At 42.5% G+C, this 18,398-nt stretch overlaps 1 protein-coding gene across 15 annotated transcripts in view; it reads left to right on the top strand.

Annotated features, from left to right (window-relative positions):
* The window catches only part of DMD (dystrophin), a 2,178,366-nt gene that overhangs the window by 1,973,910 nt on the left and 186,058 nt on the right, over positions 1–18,398 (top strand). For 5 of the 15 annotated variants that reach the window (XM_037821052.1, XM_037821054.1, XM_037821051.1 and 2 more), the window contains exon 1: positions 14,026–14,174. The exons of the other annotated variants lie outside the window; for them this stretch is intronic. In XM_037821052.1, the coding sequence (XP_037676980.1) occupies positions 14,155–14,174 (20 nt within the window). In that variant the 5' untranslated portion in view covers positions 14,026–14,154. Of the gene's footprint in view, positions 1–14,025; positions 14,175–18,398 lie in introns of those variants that run through there. 15 annotated transcript variants of the gene reach the window in all.

Raw genomic sequence — 18,398 nt, 5'->3', positions numbered from 1 at the left:
AATGCACAGTTCAGTGAATTTTCATAAACTGAACACACCCATGTAACCAGTAGGCAGATCAAGAAACCGAACATTACCAGCTCCCAGAAATCCTCTCAGACCCCCTTCAAATCACTACCCACCTCCCAAGGGTAACCACTATCTTCACTTGGAACACATGAATTATTCTGGCCTATTTTTATGCTTTATGTAAATGAAATAGTATAGTATGTACTCTTTTGTGTCTGGCTTTTTGTTACACAGATTCATCCCTACAGTTGTGTGAGGCTGTAGAGGGTTCATTCTCATTGCTGTATAATATTTCATTGTGTGAATATACTACAATTTATTATATATTCTACTATTGATGGTCATTTGGTAAAAATAATGATGTTATAAATATTCTAAAACGTGTTGTTTGTTGAATATATGTATGCATTTCCTTAGGGAAATATACCAAGCAGTGGAATTTCTGGGCCATAGAGTATACATATGTTCAGCCTTTGTAGATTCTACCAGTTTCCCAAAGTGGTTGTACCAACTTCCATGCCTTTTAGCAGAGTACAAGAGTCCTAGGAACACCACATGCTTCCCAATACTTGGTGGTATTTGTCTTTCTCATTCTGGTGGGTTGTGCATAGCTAAGTTTTAAAAACTATATCACGCCCTAACTTTTCCTCTCTTGTTAATGTTTTACTCTATTTATGTTTCCTTAATCCTGGATTTTATCTACTAATTTTCTAAATGCATACATTCTTATACGTTGCCCCAAGGCCTTTGTGGAACAATGTGAGGTATAAATACATAGATACTGCATACACATATATGAATCCTCAGCTAATGATGCCATTATTAAAAATCCTGCAGTCTTCCCTTTCCTCCAGCTCTCACATCCAATCAGTTGAAAGGTAGCATTGACCTCCACCGATTCCCAGTGTAGCTTTCTTAGTTCCGATGCTCATGCTCTCTTAACTGGTCTATTGTCATAGTCTCCTTGGCCTACTTTCCCATTCTGTTCCCTAACCTCTTTTCCCTCCTTGTTTCTTCCCATCCCAAATTTAATTCTGTTTAAAAAGAAAGCTATTCAACAATATAGGTGGTGCCATTTTTCTTTTCTTCCCGTCTTAGGGGAAGAAGCTTCTAATTCTTTGTCAGCTATGAGGACCTAGATTCCCACATTAGGGTCTTGTTTATATTAACTCAGGAATGTGATCTGACATCCTAATGGGGAAGTAGTATTTTCTGCCTATTCACCTTCTAGAGATATAAAATCCAATACTGGCCCAGTGTTCCAGTTTGCTAATGCTGCCGGGATGCAAAATAACAGAAATGGATTGGCTTTTATAAAGGGGGTTTATTTAGTTACACAATTACAGTCTTAAGGCCATAAAGTGTCCAAGGTAACTCATCAACAATCAGGTACATTCACTGGAGGATGGCCAATGGTGTCTGAAAAAGTCTGTTAGCTGGGAAGACACGTGGCTGGCGTCTGCTCCAAGTTCTGGTTTCAAAATGGCTTTCTCCCAGGACGTTCCTCTCTAGGCTGCAGCTCCTCTTCAAAATGTCACTCTCAATTGCTCTTGGGGCATTTGTCCTCTCTTAGCTTCTCCAAAGCAGGAGTCTGCTTTCAAAGGCCATCTTCAAACTATCTCTCATCTGCAGCTCCTCTCTCGGCTCCTGTGTGTTCTTGAAAGTGTCCCTCTTGGCTATAGCAAGCTCGCTCCTTCTGTCTGAGCCTATATAGTGTTCTAGTAAACTAATCAAGGCCCATGATGAATGGGCGGGGCCACACATCCATGGAAATTATCCAATCAGAGTTATCACCCACAGTTGGGTGGAGTGCATCTCCATGGAAACAACCCAATCCAAACATTCCAACTTAATCAACACTAATTCATCTGCCCACAAAAGATTGCATTAAAGAATATGGCTTTTTATAGGGGACATAATGTATATACAAACTGGTACATCCAGTATTTCTTTTTTGAGCCCCTAAGAAACATAATCTGATTTCATAACACAGCAGTATGTTAACATAAACTATCACTGCCTTAGTAAATTATTAATATGAGAGATTAGTTCACAGGGCCATTTTAAGAAACTTGCTTCAACTCCTGATACACTAACAGAAACATTCACAAAACTTGGTGATTTAAGCTTAGCTAGTTCTTAATTGAAATGCATGTTCCCTAATCCTAAGAGGTCAAATTAATCACCTTTTCCTTTGGGTTTATTTTATTTTTTTAATTTCTCTATTTCTGTTCTGATTATAATCTGTTTGATAATGTGCTTAATCATGTATGGGTCTATCTCCCCCTATCTCACCCCCAGATTGTAAGCCATATTTCCTTTGGCTCTCACCCCACCCCACCCCACCCCATAGAGAAACCTGATCACAATGTTGAAATTTTTATGTATTTCCATGTCAATCCTTCAAACACCTACCACTTTTTACTAGCTGTAAAGGAAAATGAGAAGAGTTTGACTGATAAGCAAAGACATATGTAAGTGTTCCAGAAATATACCATGATTGCAGCCATTTAAAGAAATGAATATAGAAGAATATTTAATAGAGAAATCTAGTCTAGGTGTGGCATGTGAAAAAAAGATTCTCAGAAATTTGGGGATAAATCAGAACTCCTTGCATCTGCATTTCCCATTCATCTTCAAAAATGCCCTGGCAAAAAATAAGTCAGAGCTGGAGTACAAGATTCTGTCTGTGGTAAATCATTAAGTGGTTAAATCAGTTTTTACCTCCATCTCCCCTTTTATGGATTTCTGTCTTTGTGTAGAATTCCTACCACATCCTGGCTGTTCAAGGCCTGCCACCAAGAGGCCTTCTCCATCAGTGTGTGGGGAATCTTTCTCTCCCATTTCCCCCACAAAATCAATATTCACTTGTTCTCTCACTATTCCAGGGTTCTTCTCCCTGACAATATGAAAGCAAATACACCTTTTAACATGTGTGAATAGTATTCATATTTTAACAGCCCTAAAGAATGATAACAAATGGTGTGAATTTTACACCTATCTCAAGCTTGTGGTTAGTGATTTATCTTGCCAAGAAAAATCTTATTTTACCTACTTGCTTCCTACTTGAATGTAAAAAAAAGAAGAAAGGTTCCTTTTGCAAATTGCTAAAGAGGAAAGACTGAAACTCTTAGACCTTGCAGTTTTCTTCATGCAACCTTATAGAAAAGAAAAAAATTGATTGTGCTGAATTTACTTCATACTATATCCCTAACAGTATTCCGGGACATAGTGGGTTTTCTTTTAAAGAATCATACGTGCGTGACAGGCTACTTTGCATTAACATAGCATTCGCCAGTCTTCAAATCTCTTTCATAGTCATTATGTCATTCAATCTACACTATGGCTCTGTGCAGTATTGTCCACATTTTACAGACGAGACAACTCAAGCAGAGGGGTTAAGTGGCTAAAGGGTTAAGTGACTTGCCTCTAAGGGGCAGAATTGGCCTGGAGGTTCTGCCCTCCTATCTTAATGCCTCTCTTATAATATGCAGCTGCACTTGCTGAAGATTAAGAAAGCTGCTTTTGCCAGAGCATGATTCTTGTAGATAATTCATCTCAAAGAGGGGAAAAGATGGTGTCTTCATTTTGTAGCATTTGAATATTAAATTTTCCTTATCTGTTTCAATTTCGGATGACTTCCCTCTTCCCTTAATTGACTGGTAATTCCTTTGTTGACTTTTTCCAAATCTTGAGAACCAAGTCATAAGGATTAAAAATGGTTATTAGCATTTAACATTTTTTTATGAAATTCGAGTATTTCAGAAAGGGGTAATTTAGGCAGCGTGTATGTAGAACTTTGCATTTTAATTAAAAAGACTCAAAGTGAAATGAACTCCTGACAGTAACAGATGACTACTTTTAAAAGCTCTGTTACTATTTGATATATGTTCAGTATTTTCTTGTGGATAATAAGTCCTACGACTTGTTTCCAGAGAAGTGACAGGACTAAAACAATTAAAAAAGACAAAGCTGCTCTTTTTTAATCATATGCTCATAAATAAACCTGGGTTGTGAATTATTTCCAGAGAAGCAATTGACGAAGTATAAGTAAATCACTCGAAGAACTAAAACTGTCTGGCTTTTTTTTTTTGAATGTTCACACGAAACCACTATCCTTGTCCAATGATGAATTTCCTTTGACAAACAAATATTTACAAAGTATGAAATATAGACTTTGTGCACTTCCTAAGGCCAAAGCATACTGTTTAAAGTAAAACGTAATGAGGGAGCCATTTTTCCTTTCTTTCTTTTCTAATGGCTCCCACCTGCTTTCTTCTGCTTTCTTCCTCTAATAAACCTTAAATTCTCTACTTAAACCATGACTCGCTGCGTTTGTGTGGATTCTTGAACGGCTCTGAACCTAACATTTGGTGCCGAAGACCCGGGACGGAGGTTTGACTGAGGTTTAAGTTTCCTGGCCCCTCAGGGCAATGGGGCAGCCTCCCAGTCAACTCCGTTCCCCGAACTACACGGCCGTTCGGGTTTCCATGCATTCAGCGGCTTGAGTCCATCAACTCAGACCACCTTGATGCGATGCCGGCTCACCCTCACGGCTCTCAAACATCTACAACTAATTCGGCCCTAGGTAGGTAAGTGACGTCTTTCTGCCCAGATCCCCCCTCGGGAGTTTTGTTCGGTGTCCCATGGACACCCCGGCCCACCACAGGGTGGCGCCTCGGCTCGCTTGGACGCGACGCCCAGCTTCGTAAGCCTAGGGAACCTGAGCGCTCAGTCAAAACTCTCCGACACTCCGTGAGTGTCTTTCCCCATTGCAGCAGTCAAAGTAACCCGGGGGACGCCTTGGGCGAAAGACTGCACGCATTTCCTGACCCCCAACGGCAAACCGGGGACGCCTGCTTTGTTGTTGTGACCGGGTCGTATGGGTCTGGGCGGTTAGTCTCACTTGAGCAACGTTTTGGGTGGTCTCTGTAAGCCTCTAAAGGAGCAGGGAACTGTGGGTCTCCCCACGGGCGATCTCCGTAAGCCTCTGACGAGCATAGCCCCAATTCGTGTCAGCCTCGTCCAGGGAAATTGTAAGCCTCTAAAGGAGCCGGGAACCGTGAATATCTCTCACGGGCGATCTCTGTAAGCCTCTGATGAGCAAAAATTCCCTAACAAATCACAAGCCGGTCAAATTTCTTAGATAATCGTAGGTAATATACAGTCACTTTCCAATAGCTCCAAAGCTAAATTTCCTCCTAAATCTACCCCCTCAGATGTTTAAACTTCAATTAAAAGGGGAAGTAGAACCAATACAATTTGGCTGCAGTATCCTTTAGAACAACAAAAACATTAGCCAGAAAATGGCACTTTCAATTGGCAAATTCTCACTGAACTTAATAATTTTATTCAGCACAACAACAAGTGGTCTGTAGTTTTTAATCTTAAGCTTTCTAAACTGTTCGGTCCTGGCTATTCTTGGGCCACTCTGTCGTCTCCTACCAAATCCTCCTCCTTCACAAAAAATTCTTCTAAGTCTTCCGCTTTCCTCTCTACAAAAGTTAACCCTGAAAAGCCTTTAAGCAGTTTCTCTTCTTTAACCCTGCAAATCAACCCCCTTGTAACTCCACTCCCCTCCCCTCACCCTTAACCCCTTCCCCCACTTCTCATCCCATCGCTGCCGCCCCCTCCTTATCTCACCCCACCCGCACGCAGCCCACTAGCTGCCTGTGTGCCCCTCCCCCATCTCCCGCTCCAGCCCCCCTCTCCCGGGCGGGAAAGTGCAGCACAAACCTAAAGCGTGCACACCTGGCATAACCGGAGGATAAATGAATAAGGCAAAAACTACTCAATTACTGTCTGCTGCTGTTTTACTATCAACAAACCTATCCCATCCCTAACAATGTCTAGCCTCTAATTTACAAACACTAAATTTACATCCCAGTGAGCTGCTTCAATGTGTGAATAACTTCCTACTGTGCAGCTGCCCTAGCCTTAACTCCCTCCAACAAAAAGGATATAGTTTCCAAAAGTAAAAAACTTTCTAAGCCACAAGTCACTTACTTAAAAATTTCCCTCTCCCCTAACAAAAAGAAAACTTATTTCTCTATCTAATGAAAAGTCAAGCAAGCCTAACTACTTAAAACCATGTTTTCAAATGCCCTAATCCATGTCTCATGGGCTGTGGAGCTCCCCTCAGCTACCCAGAAATTCTTCCTAGAGTACCGGGACTCGGAAGTCCAGGTAAAAGTTAACCGCTGCAAGCAGGCGCCGAACGCATCTGAGTTGAGGTAGCTTTACGGTTGGGACTTTCCCTGTGCTTGTGCTTGCTACAAGTCAAAGCATCGTCTTCAACAACAACAAAGAAACACTTTTAAAAAGAAGCAAGACGCTAATGAAGGTGTCAGGGATTGATTTAGGTGATGAATGTACAACTATGTAATGGTACTGTAAACAATCGAAAGTACAATTTGTTTTGTATGACTGCGTGGTATGTGAATATATCTCAATAAAATGATGATAAAAAAAACTGAATTAAAAAATTTCAATGGAAAAAATGAGAAAAGAAAAAAAAAAAAAAAAAAAAAAAGAAGCAAGACACCTTTGCCTCTGCCTGCCAGAAAAGACTCAATCACTTAAGCTTTTCGGTGAACACTGCCTCCAGACTAGCTCTGCTGCATGGTGCCACAGGGTGCTGTGAAACAACCAATGAAACCCTGGAACCCACCGTCCTGTTTCCCAGAGAACCAACAATGCTGCGCTACAACTGTACAAAGAAGATACCTCCCGGAGCTGTAATTGCCAATGTGGTCAATAGCAGCCGTGACTAACCAGCAAAACTCCGAAAACATACTCCTGCTACAACGAAAGATTGAAAATCTGCTCCTGCTGCAGCAAAATCTTCATTACCAGCTGGTTCCAGCAGAAAATATCCAAACATCAATCTAATAATGCTGAAACTTAGTTCCGACGTCCCTTTTCCCCTATAAAGGTTGCTTCGAGCTAAGTTAAAGCATTAACCCAAAATTCTACCCAAACCCGTACCAATTTTTTATTAAAAATAAAAGGCAGGAATGTCAGGCCCCAGAAAAAGAGTCTAACATATAGAAGGAATGTCTGATCCATGGGCCCTGCTGCTTATCTCATAAATACCAAGTGTGCCATAAACTAAGGGTTGAAGGCTGTTTTAGGAATCCCAGTCACAGTGGCACCTAGACTCCAGGGGGCAGACAAGCCAAGATCAGATATCCCCATAAAGATGAATGACCGCAAACAAGCCAAAAGGCCTGCTTCCTCCACATAGATAATATAGTGCACAACAAAGAAGAGTAGTGTGTTAAAACCCTAGTAACCAGTCAGCAAAAACTGATAAGCACTCACCCAATCGAGGCCCAGAACACACTCAGCAGGACCTTCCCCCCCAATACCCAACGTGGGTTTTTCCTTTAAAAAATGCTGCTCTCAGATGGAGAGCCGGAGCCATTTTTCCTTTCTTTCTTTTCTAATGGCTCCCACCTGCTTTCTTCTGCTTTCTTCCTCTAATAAACCTTAAATTCTCTACTTAAACCATGAAAAAAAAAAAAAAAAAAAACGTAATGAATTTTTTGCTCCTCAAATACACTGAAATAAGAACATCACATTAAAGAAATTCTCCCTTGTAGCAGAATGTCCATTAATCATTCTTTAGATGATATTGGCACTGTGAGCTTTCAGGTAGAAAGAAAACTATAATTTCTAGATTGATCAGAAAATGTGGGAGCAGTAATGGATTGGAAGAAAACAATAAAATCTGATAAAATGGAATTTGCTGTAACCCCCATTAGGAAGTCAAGAAGGACTAATCTTTCAACATCCTCCAGTTTTCCAGAAAATTTCTTCTTGTGGGAAATGGCTTGATTGGCTAGATCAAAGGGTTAATTTGCTTGTGATTTGAGAAAAGATTGAGACTTCTCTTATTTTTTTAAGTGTGATATGTGGGAGGAAGGTAGAAAGAGGCCCCAGAATGAATTCACTAATTGGGGTTTTCACCTGCTGTGAGTCTAATCGAATACAAAGCCTTATTTGTAGCTGAAGAGGGAGGGAGATTATGCAGAGTGTCAGAATTTCTGCCTAGTTTTGAGATTCCTGTTATTTGGCACAATCAGTTGGGAAAGGCAGACAAATAGTTACAGCTTCGAGCTGCTGTTAAGGTGGACCGGAAATGCTGTAGCCAGCTGTACTTAAACCACCTTAACCAGTTATCCCTGGAGGAGGTGAGTGGGTTCCTGCACCTGGGGTAGCACTGTAGCTGGCAGGCTAATAGGTACACTGAAATCTTTCCCAGGCAGCAACCACCAGTCTGCGGGGTTAATGAAGTGTGGCTTTATTTTAGTGAAGATGCTAAACTTCACTTCTTTTTAGATGGCTCAGTTTGACATAGGTGGCTCTGTGAAGCTTTGAGAAATCTTATTAAAAGAAAACTGCATGAAGCTGAAGCACAGTTCAACTTTATCTAGAACCCGTTTGGTGAATCTCTGGTTTAGATGGCAGGTGGCTCAGAGAACTTTCTTCAGCCTGGCTTCCCCTGCTTCCCTGCAGAGGAAGGGCCTGGAAAATTTAGGCCTCTGTGTGGGTGTGGAGAGCTCTGCCTGGATGTAGAGGCCTCTTCATTTACTGGTTAATGTGAACTGGGTGGATAGTCTTATATCCAAAAGTTGTTGGCTTCAGGTTGATCTACGGGGGTTGTTATACATGTTTTAATTAATCTCTCATGGATTTGACCAAACTCACAGCAACTCACTATCGCTGTAAGCATTTGTTAGTTGTCCAATCCACTGTTCATGGCTAACACTTGTACTCTGCAGAGAGAAACATGGAATCCCTTATGTGCTTACTGGATACCAAAATGTTGAGATTTTACTGTAAAATAGTTATTATCCTTAACTGAAGCAACACCTGTATTCCAGACAGATTTTTATAAAAACAATGCAGGTTATATTTAAGATTAGGGAAAAGCAATTCAGATAGAGACCTAGGAGCTAGAGGAAGCTGGTGTTGAAGCAGACCCTCAGGGCCGTCTCCAGGCAAGCGCCCAGTGAGTTCCTTGTCTTTTTCCTTTCCCTTTCTGCTCATTTTTCCACTGGTGAGATCAAGCTAATATTGAAACCACAAGTAGCCTGGAAAGGAAAAGGATGTATTTGTGGAAAGGAGGTGTTCCAGTTTGCTAATGCTTTCCTTTTGCAAAACACCAGAAACGGATTGACTTTTATAGAGGGGGTTTATTTGGTTACAAAATTACAGTCTTAAAGCCATAAAGTGTCCAAGGTAAGGCACCAACAAAGGGTACCTTCACTGGAGAAAGGCCACTGGCATCCAGAAAACCTCTGTTAGTTGAGAAAGCACATGGCTGGCATCTACTTGCTCCCAGGTTGTGTTTCAAAATGGCATTCTCTAAAGTGTTGCTCTTGGGCATTTTGTCCTCTCTTAGCTGCAGCTTCTCTCCAAAATGTCACTATCACTGCTGCTCCAGCATCTGGGCTCTGTGGCTCTTTTTAAAGTATGCCAGTGTTCCAATCAATATCCACCCTGAATGGGTGGGGTAACACCACCATGGAAATTATCCAATCAAACGTTTCACTCACAGTTGATTGAGTCACATCTCCATGGAAACAATCAGAAGGTTCCAACCTAATCAACACTAATATGTCTGCCCCCACAAGATTGCATTAAAGAATATAGCTTTTGGTGGGACATAATATATCCAAACTAGCACAGGAAGAGAGACTTGGTCTCTGCCCTTGGCCCTTCACACCCTCACCTGGTGGTCTCATCCAAACCCATGTCCTCTACAACACTGACATTTCCAATTGATCACTCCAATCCATACACCTTCCAACTCTAGTCTCCAGACTCCGATGTCCAACTGCCTCCTGGACACCTGCACTTTTACATCACACTGGCACCTCAAACTCATGTTCAAGACTGAACTCATCATGTCTCCCCTGACCCTCTTCTGTTTAAACCCACCCCTCATGCTACCCCTAGCTTGATGAATGCTACTCATCCGATCCTGGCGGGTCAACCTTGGCTGCATAATAGAATCACCCAGAGAACCTTAAAAACCCCAATGCCTGAGACCAATTAAATCAGAATCTCAGGGTGGGGGGACCCTGGCATCTGAATGTTGTTTTAATGCTCCTAGGTGGTTCCATTGGGCAGCCAAGCTTGAGCCCCACTGCCCTCTGCCTTCCCTGTCTTCTATTCATACATCCAGTCAGTCAACAGTCTTGTAATTTCTACCTTATTTTACAATCTCTCCACCCACTCTTCCACCACCATGGTTCAGAGCCTCATCATACGGCAGTCACTTTGTATACCTGGTCTCCAAATTCCAGAATCACTTTTCTGATCCAATCTCCCACACTTTTGCCGGAGTGTTTTCTCTAAAAGACATCCTGATGGGGCCACACTCTGGCTTAAATGCCACCTTCTTGAAAAAGCTTTCCCATACCTTTCAGGAGACAGGTCAAACTCTGGATTGTCACACTAGGCCCTTCTCAATTTGCCCACCTCTCTGACATTCAATCTCGAATACCAGGCAGATTGTTGAAGCTCTTGGAACCATAAGCTGTTTGTAGCCACCTTACCTTTGCACCTGCTGCTGGCACCACCCCACTCATAATTGTCAATTTGCCTTTCTTTCTCACCGGGCGGTAAGCTCTTTGAGGACCTACAGAGAGCCTACAGAGGAGGCGTCTGTAAATAACTGTCCAGTAAATGAATGGAGTCTCCTTTTTGGCTCCCGTTGGTGGAGCTACCTTTCTCCTCCATCAGTTGTCCCCATTCAGCACCTAGTCTGTTGCCCTATAGGGTGGCTTTGATTGCATGGCTCCCTGTTTGGTCAGGGTCCTGGGAGAAACAGATGGTACATTCAAAAGTGGTACTTAAAGGTAGGTAACCAAAAGACTGTTTACAAAGGCCTGGGCATGGTAGGGGAGAGAACAAGGAATGGTGAATACTGAGGCAAGAACAGGAAGCTGTTGTCACCCCTTGGCCTAAAGGGGCAGAGGGAGTGAATGGTTTGGGAATCCAGAGAATGCTGTCGCTGTAGGGCAGGACTACCCAACAAGACTTGTGACTGTGAGTAAAGGAACAAAGCCACTGCCAGACCCAAGACCCAGAGGAGGAAGCCTGGGGGATACATACGCAAACGTCACTCCCCTCCTGCCCTTTAACCTCCTGCTGCTGCCCACATTCGCTGAATGCAAAAGGAAGAGTACGAGAGCCTGGTTGATGCAGTCCAGAGAGGTCCAGTTTCCTGGTGCACAGAGGAGGGCTGAGAAGGGCAGAGAATAGAGCTGGAGGGGCAAATGAGAGAATATCCAGCACAGTTCCTTAGGTCAGAGAGGTCCTAATGCTTCTAAGGTACCTACAGAGTTTAAGTGGTTCGAAGCGTGGAGTTTGGGATCAAGAATAATTCACTGGGACACCTTCCTAGACTTCAACCCATCTCATGCCATCTTTACTCCTGTTTCTAGCAAATTTACTCTCCTCTGCTCTCAGCCATCAGTGACATCACTTATGAGCACAAGAGAGAAAACACAGACCTTCCCCACCACAGAAGCAGCCATGTCTCCCCATGGCAGCATAGCAGAGTGGCTAAGAGCATGGGCCTCGGAGTTAGACTCCCTAGTTGTAATCCTTGCACCATCACATTCCAGCCAGCAGGACTGGGAGCAAGTGGCTCACGGTAGGTTCTGGAGTCAGGATTTCAACTTCAGTTTTTCTGGTGGGAGAGCCCCATGCTTCTTTTCATGTCTGTGATTTACATCCAAACAGTAATAATAATAATAATAATAATAATGATACACTATAAATAGTTATTTTATCATACCATATATTTTAGATATGAATTGAAGATGTTATGTTCTTTCTAAATGCCTTTCCCTAATAAGCAAAATTCATAATCTCACTGAAATTGACAATAAACAAAACAGTCTGTGTTATGTCCATCTCATTTCTTAATAATGCTTTCAGTTTTTAATTTCTAAAATAACACCGAGATTTGGGAACAAGTCTTCAAGTGCCTTTAACTCCAGCCTAAAAAAGAACTTAAAGATGTATTTTTGAGGATTGCCATCTGTCAAATTTCAAAAAAAATCTGAATAGTGATTTATTTTTCATTCTTTTTTCTCCAAAGAATTGTCCTTAGTAGAATACTAAGAACACTGAGAAAATAGACTTGAGCATTTATATTTTAAAGAAACATATTAGAACACCTGAATCTTGAGCAGGTAATTTAAAAGTGTAAAACAAAAAAAAAAAAAAAACAGGAGGGACGAGGGAGGGAGGGAGGGAGGAAGGAAGGAAGGGGAGAGAAAGGGAAGGAAAGGAAAAGAATGGCAATACGTCTTACCACACAGGTGTTGCAAACTCTTAGTTTATTGATTTCTAATACTGGTTGTGTCTTTTCATTGAAATAAACATAATATTTTAAGTGATTTGCCAGGTTGACACAGAGATCACTGTCACTGGTTAATTGCAAAGAACACTACTTCCTCATCACAGAACACTAATCCCCTTCCTAATCAAAGATAGGGGCAGATCTAGAATCTACTTGTAGACCAAGGGACAACCTTACCCAAATCAAATCCTAATCCTATTGTGCCCCACTCAGACCATAATGCAGTCGCCTCTAGAACTCACTGGCTCAAAATTGCTAATGGAAAACACTCATAAGTCTCCATTTTTGAGGTGAAATGCTAAAAGAGGTGCTATATTTGCTTTAAAATTGCAATGCCAATCATACCTACATGCACATATCTCTAATGATCACAATTACATTTTTATTCCATTTGCCAAGGGAATTGAAGAAACCTAGCACCCCTCTTTCCTTTTGGTCACGTACTTTATTTTTGCCTCTTTTGCTGTGCTGTAGAATATTGGTAAAGGGAGATGGGTGTCTAGAGTCCTGTCAGCTCAAACATTCTGTGGGGGGAAAATGTTGAGCAAGAAAAGGATATTTAAAAAGAAAAGGGAGAACATGTTTTAAATGTAGACTGACGTGGAATGAATCAACCAGAAGAGAGAGTAAAAAGCAAATGGTGGAAAGAAGATGGAAAGGAAAGCTGGCCAACAAAATTAATGAGCAAAGAGGGACAATGAAACAACTAAGGGAGTTTATCATAAAATACTTTTTGGACTCTAATCTATTATGTGAAGGTTGCAGAAAATTCTTGTGCTAATGAAGGCCTTCTTCCTTATGGAATGTTTCCAAGCTTAAAATAATTTTGTTGTAGCTAACATGTATCATCATATTGTAAACTCCAAGATTAGAAATATTTGAACAGTCCGGGCCTTGTACTTTTCCAATAAAATATTCCATTGGAAACTGCTCCTTTTAGATTTTCCTAAAAGACCAAACAGTGCGACACCATCTTGGTGGTGATGTTTTATTTAGAGCCTATACCAGTGGTTCTCAAACTTTAGTGTACTTGGAGCCTCTGATTCAGTAGGTCTGGGATGGGGCCCCTGAGTTTTCATTTCTAATAAGTTCCCTGGTGATTCTGATGCTGGTCCGGAGACAGCAGGTTGAGAACGACTGCTATATCACAAATACAAATAAATACAAAGTCTTCCTAAGAAAGCAGTTTAGCCCGGGATCAGCCTAACCTGAAATTCTGCACCCACCGCTTTAATCTTCAATTGGGTGGGGGTTGGGGGTGGATAGATTATGCGTGTGATTTTTTTTTTTCTCTAAAAGGAAAACTCCAAGCCCACGCACCTAATTATCAGCAATGAGGTCATTTGCACCTAGGTCATTTATTTAGGCAACAAGTTGTCTTAAAGGAGCTTTTAAGGGGGGGTGCCAGCAAGCTTCCCGGTTCTGGTGTCTACCTTAAATCCCCTCTTCGTTTCCTTTTTCTCTTTTTCTTTTTTATTTTTCTCCCCTTTTTCTTTCTGGTTTGAAAACCCCAACTGCTGGTCTCTTGAAGTCCGGGTTCCCAGGTCTCTACGTGGGGGGCGGAGCCTGGCGCGGCCCCGCCCCGTCTGCCCGCAGAGCCCCCTCCCCGGCCTGCCTGCCGCCCGCGCTGGCTCCTCCGCAGTGCTCTCGGCTGTGAGCCTGGGCGGCGGCGGTGGCGCTTGACTTTCAGGGAGCCCGGCGGCTCCGGGAAGCTCACTCCTCCACTCGCGCCCGCCTCCGACCGCGGAGCCCTTGCAGCCATGAGGGAACAGCTCAAAGGGTAAGTGGATCGCGGCCCCGGTCCCCTCGGATCGCCGCAGTCCGTGCACTTGTGGCGCGGGCAGGGGGCAAGCCGAGGCGGCCAAAAACTTGGGCAGGCGTGGCGGCGGCTGGCCCAGGGGCGCCGGGCGTCGAGGAACCTCTGGCGCGGGTTCTCGCGGCGCCGCTGCAGGTGCGTCCCCGGGGCTTCCCCCGCCCCCGGCGCCGGGCTCCCCGAGAGCCCCTGCCCCTGGCTCCCTGAGACCGGCTCGCCGAGAAAAGGCTGATTTCTCGCGGTGCCCAGAGGGGACAGCGCGTTCCCCACGCGGGGCTTGGGGCCCCGGGAGCTTTTTGCTCTTTCACCGCCTGCCTGTGTGGACGGGAGCAAGGCAGACTGTTCCTAATCGTTGCTCGACCTCGCCGAAGGAAGGGGAGCGCGCCGCTCTACCTTCCATTGCACTGCAAGTGCCAAAAGGTCAACTTTCTGCCTGATTTCTTCGGAGGATTCTAATTGACATTTCCCTCGCTGCGTTTTCTACCGTGCTTGTTCCATGTCCCAACACTTGGAGAAATCAGGAAAGAAAGAAAAAGCAATTAAAGCCCTGGAGTCTAAGGGTTTGATATAAAGGATGGAGAATTTTTTTTTCTCTGCCCTCGGGGGGTTGGGTGTGGAAACCTCGCGTTTCTCCAGGTGTCTGTGATCTCTGCTCGTCTTTAAGCAAAGTTTGCATTCTCGAGCTGATCATGGCAATGAAAAGGGAAGGACACTTTGTTTTTAGCTCAGTAAAATTTGAAGTTTGAAGCCTAAATTGAAGGGGTGTTTAATTGCCTAAGGGGGGCATATTATTAATTATCAAATGCTATAACATCGTGAAAAAAAAAAAACACCCGATTTGAGTGGTGTACCAGTCTTTAAGTAAAATCTCCATTCTCCTTTACCAACAAGCTCTTCTTAGTCCCTTTGCTTCTTTATCCTTGTCACTTTCCATCACCTTTTTGCCTAGCTTTTTATTTCCTTGTTCCAAAGCCTGTCTTTGAAGGATACAGTGCTCCTGGAGAAAAAAGAGAGGAGCAAACGAAACAACATGGGTATATGAAAGGTCTCTGACCCTTGATCACCGTGGAATTGGTTTCAGGCATCATTGTTTGATCTTGATTTGGACACAACTCTGAAGCGAAATTGCTTTGGCCAAAGTTAGGGGTGGGTGGGAGTTAAGCCTTGAAAAGCAAACAGAACAGAGGACAAGTTACAGCTGGAACAGCCAGCGAGGCAATCTTTTTTGCCCCGGCTTGAGCCAGACAGAATAAAATGTTAAATATCTCAAGGAACAAGAAATGGGAACTAGGAGTAGGATTTCCTTAGATGGATGGCCTCCTCCTCAGCCCCTTCCTCACAGTAGCAGAAAGTTTTAAATATATTTTCCCATCCCCACCCTGCCTCATATTCCAGAAATGCAAGCCAGATCCAATATTCAACATGCAAATGCCAAGGTTCTTCTAGAAAGAGAGTCTGATCCCCAGATTAAAGGGAACACATTTTGTGTGTTTGGGTCAGTGGGCTCAAGATTATATATGAAGCCAAACTCTAATCCTCTACAAAGCACAAGAGAATGCTACCTTTTTATATTGCTGTATAGTGATTAGTTTCCTCCCAGGGAAGTAGTGGAAAGATATTTTTTTAAAAGGCAACTGTATGGAATATTTTCAGTACCAAATAAGAGTGGTGGCAGGAGAAATCTTATTTTAATTAGGCAACTGCCATTTCCCCAGTGAGAGTAGCAGAAATTTGTTACTTTTTATAAGTATTTAATGTTTGTTTTTAAGAAACTAAAATAAAACAATTCCAATAAATCTGATTATTCCAGCACTGACAGCAGGAACAGCTCTGAGGCAGTTATAATAACCTTGCACACTACTTGAAACTAAAGAAGGTGAGAAAATTTAAATTGTATGGTAGGAAATTAGGTCAGCCCTGTGCTCAGTAGAGTAATGCTTTAATTTCTTATTATTGGCAAGTATGTGTTGTCGGGGTCTTTTGTCACATCAGTGATTTTATATTTTAATTTGCAGCAGGTTCCTATCACAGCCTCAAGTAAAAGAGAGAAGAGAGATTGTTGTGGCTAATACAAATAAAAAAAAGGAGAGGAAATCATAGTTTGAAGACTATTCAGAGAGGCATGTCTGCTGCCATGCTCTGGAACCAGCAGAGCCCAAATCAATAACATTATTAAAAGATGTAAAGAGCATTTTAAGAATTGTTTATGAAGTTGGTCTCTGTGTTAATATACATACAGACTTTTATCTCCACACACATCATTGTTCTCAGAAAGACTGAACAAAGATATACTCATTGACGTGTGAACAGTTTTCAGAATTTCCTTTTTGCTTGGGCATGGTATATGGGGATTGTGTTTCCAATGTGGGAGGTGAACTGCAAAAAAGAGACAATTACTAAAAACAGTACCACCCCCCTTCCACCCCCACCTCCCCCCACAGCCTCCTTTCCTATACTATCCAGGTATTGCAGGTGAAGGAGAGCTTCTCATGGAATTATTGAGAATTTTATACTGTTTCTTGAAGACAAGCATGCAGTAAGAAATACAGCTGTAAAATTTGTGTTGATCACAGACAAAAAATTGGTTTGTCCTGTAAGGGTTATGCAAATTTGTGTTTTGCCATTTCATCCAGTCGGTATTCTTCATCTATTTTGGGGGTTAAGCCTATCCCAGTAGGGCTTTGAATTCACACAGGTAGAAAATACCCACGTACAGCGAAATGAATATGTGGTTAATCATAGTTACCAAAAAATTTGAAGTCTCTTCACCTATGTTGTCAGTCATTTTCAGCATTATGATTAAAAGATTATTTTTTCTTAGTTTTGAGGATTAGTCACATACCCTTTATTCTTCTTTCCACTTGGGCTATACTTCTCTGGCTTAGAACTGATTTGCAACTGAAGTGAAACTAAGACTGCAAAGGTGAAATCTAAGTCTGCATTGCTTAAAAATACAAAGTTTGTGTGTTGGAGGGAAAGAAGGTAAAAGAAGATGGGCTTTTGGAATTGTTTGAGAAATTTTTTCATCTATCTTGTCCTTGTCCCCCAGAATCACATGTGATCGGGAGAGTTAGTACCTGTAAAGGGCTAGTATCTTAACACGCAAATGGGAGAGAACTGCAGGGACTCAGAATTTCTTCCATCTTCCAGTAGGGAACTTTAAGCTTAGCAAAAGACTGATGGTTTAAAAACTAATTTCCCAAACACTTCATAACTTTTAACCTCCAAAATAAATTGCTTTCAAAGGTAGAAATGTAGAGATTTCGACAATCATGAAATTTGGGGGAGAGGGGACACTGCATCAAGCTTCCATTCACTTACTCTACCTGGGCTTCGCCTATAAATCGGTACACGTGTTTCTCTTTCCTTTTGGGATTGCATTCGGTTCAAGTTTTCTATCTTCCTCGTGCTCCTGCGATTTGAAGTCAATTACAGATGGTGGCTTTTCGGGTGGTTTGCTCTGTCTCCATCTGGTCAGGTTTATCAGCTGAGACCAACATTTTTCTGCAGATCTACTGAAGATGCTGCAGCCCTCTCAAATGTCCTGGAGATAGAACATTATGGAATATTATTATTGCACAGTGTGTCATAAGGACCTATACAGGTGGCCACAAGCATTTCCCCTCTTCTCCCTTCTCCCGCCTTGACACTCATATCTGAATGGTCTTTGGAAATGGCAGAGGCCTGAATGCAGGGTGGTCTCAGTAGAAGGTCACATTTCTTTGCTGTGCCCTTGTATAAGGAATTGGTACACAGTCACTTTCTTAGCTAAAAAAACGCCTGAGAACAAGCAACACTTCTTCCATGAAGCTGCACGCTGCAGCCTTCTTGTGCTGTGCATATGGATAAAGTACCGGTCCCATCACCCCTTCTCCAGATCATAAACCAGCTTGACCAGGGGGGTTCCTGCAAGCCCCTAAAGCATGGACCACATCTTGTGCTCTCCTTGCTCTTTAAGCCTTGAATGCTCTGGTACATTCCCTCAGCTAATAAGTCCTCGTTGTGCTGCTCAACTGAGAATTGTCTCTGTGGCAAAGTCCAACAACAGAAATGAACATATTTGGAAAAGAGTAACAGCCCTTCACAAGTGAACATTTTCTTGTCAATTGATTTCAGTACCCTTCACTGATCAACCACTGAATAGCAAATATCTCAGGAATAGTCTGAAATGCTACAGTTGGGCTAATTTCC

This window comes from Choloepus didactylus, chromosome X (assembly GCF_015220235.1).
Source record: "Choloepus didactylus isolate mChoDid1 chromosome X, mChoDid1.pri, whole genome shotgun sequence".
NCBI classification, from domain to species: domain Eukaryota; kingdom Metazoa; phylum Chordata; class Mammalia; order Pilosa; family Megalonychidae; genus Choloepus; species Choloepus didactylus.
The sequence above is the reverse complement of the archived record's forward strand: the minus strand, read 5'-3'. Positions and strand labels throughout refer to the sequence as shown.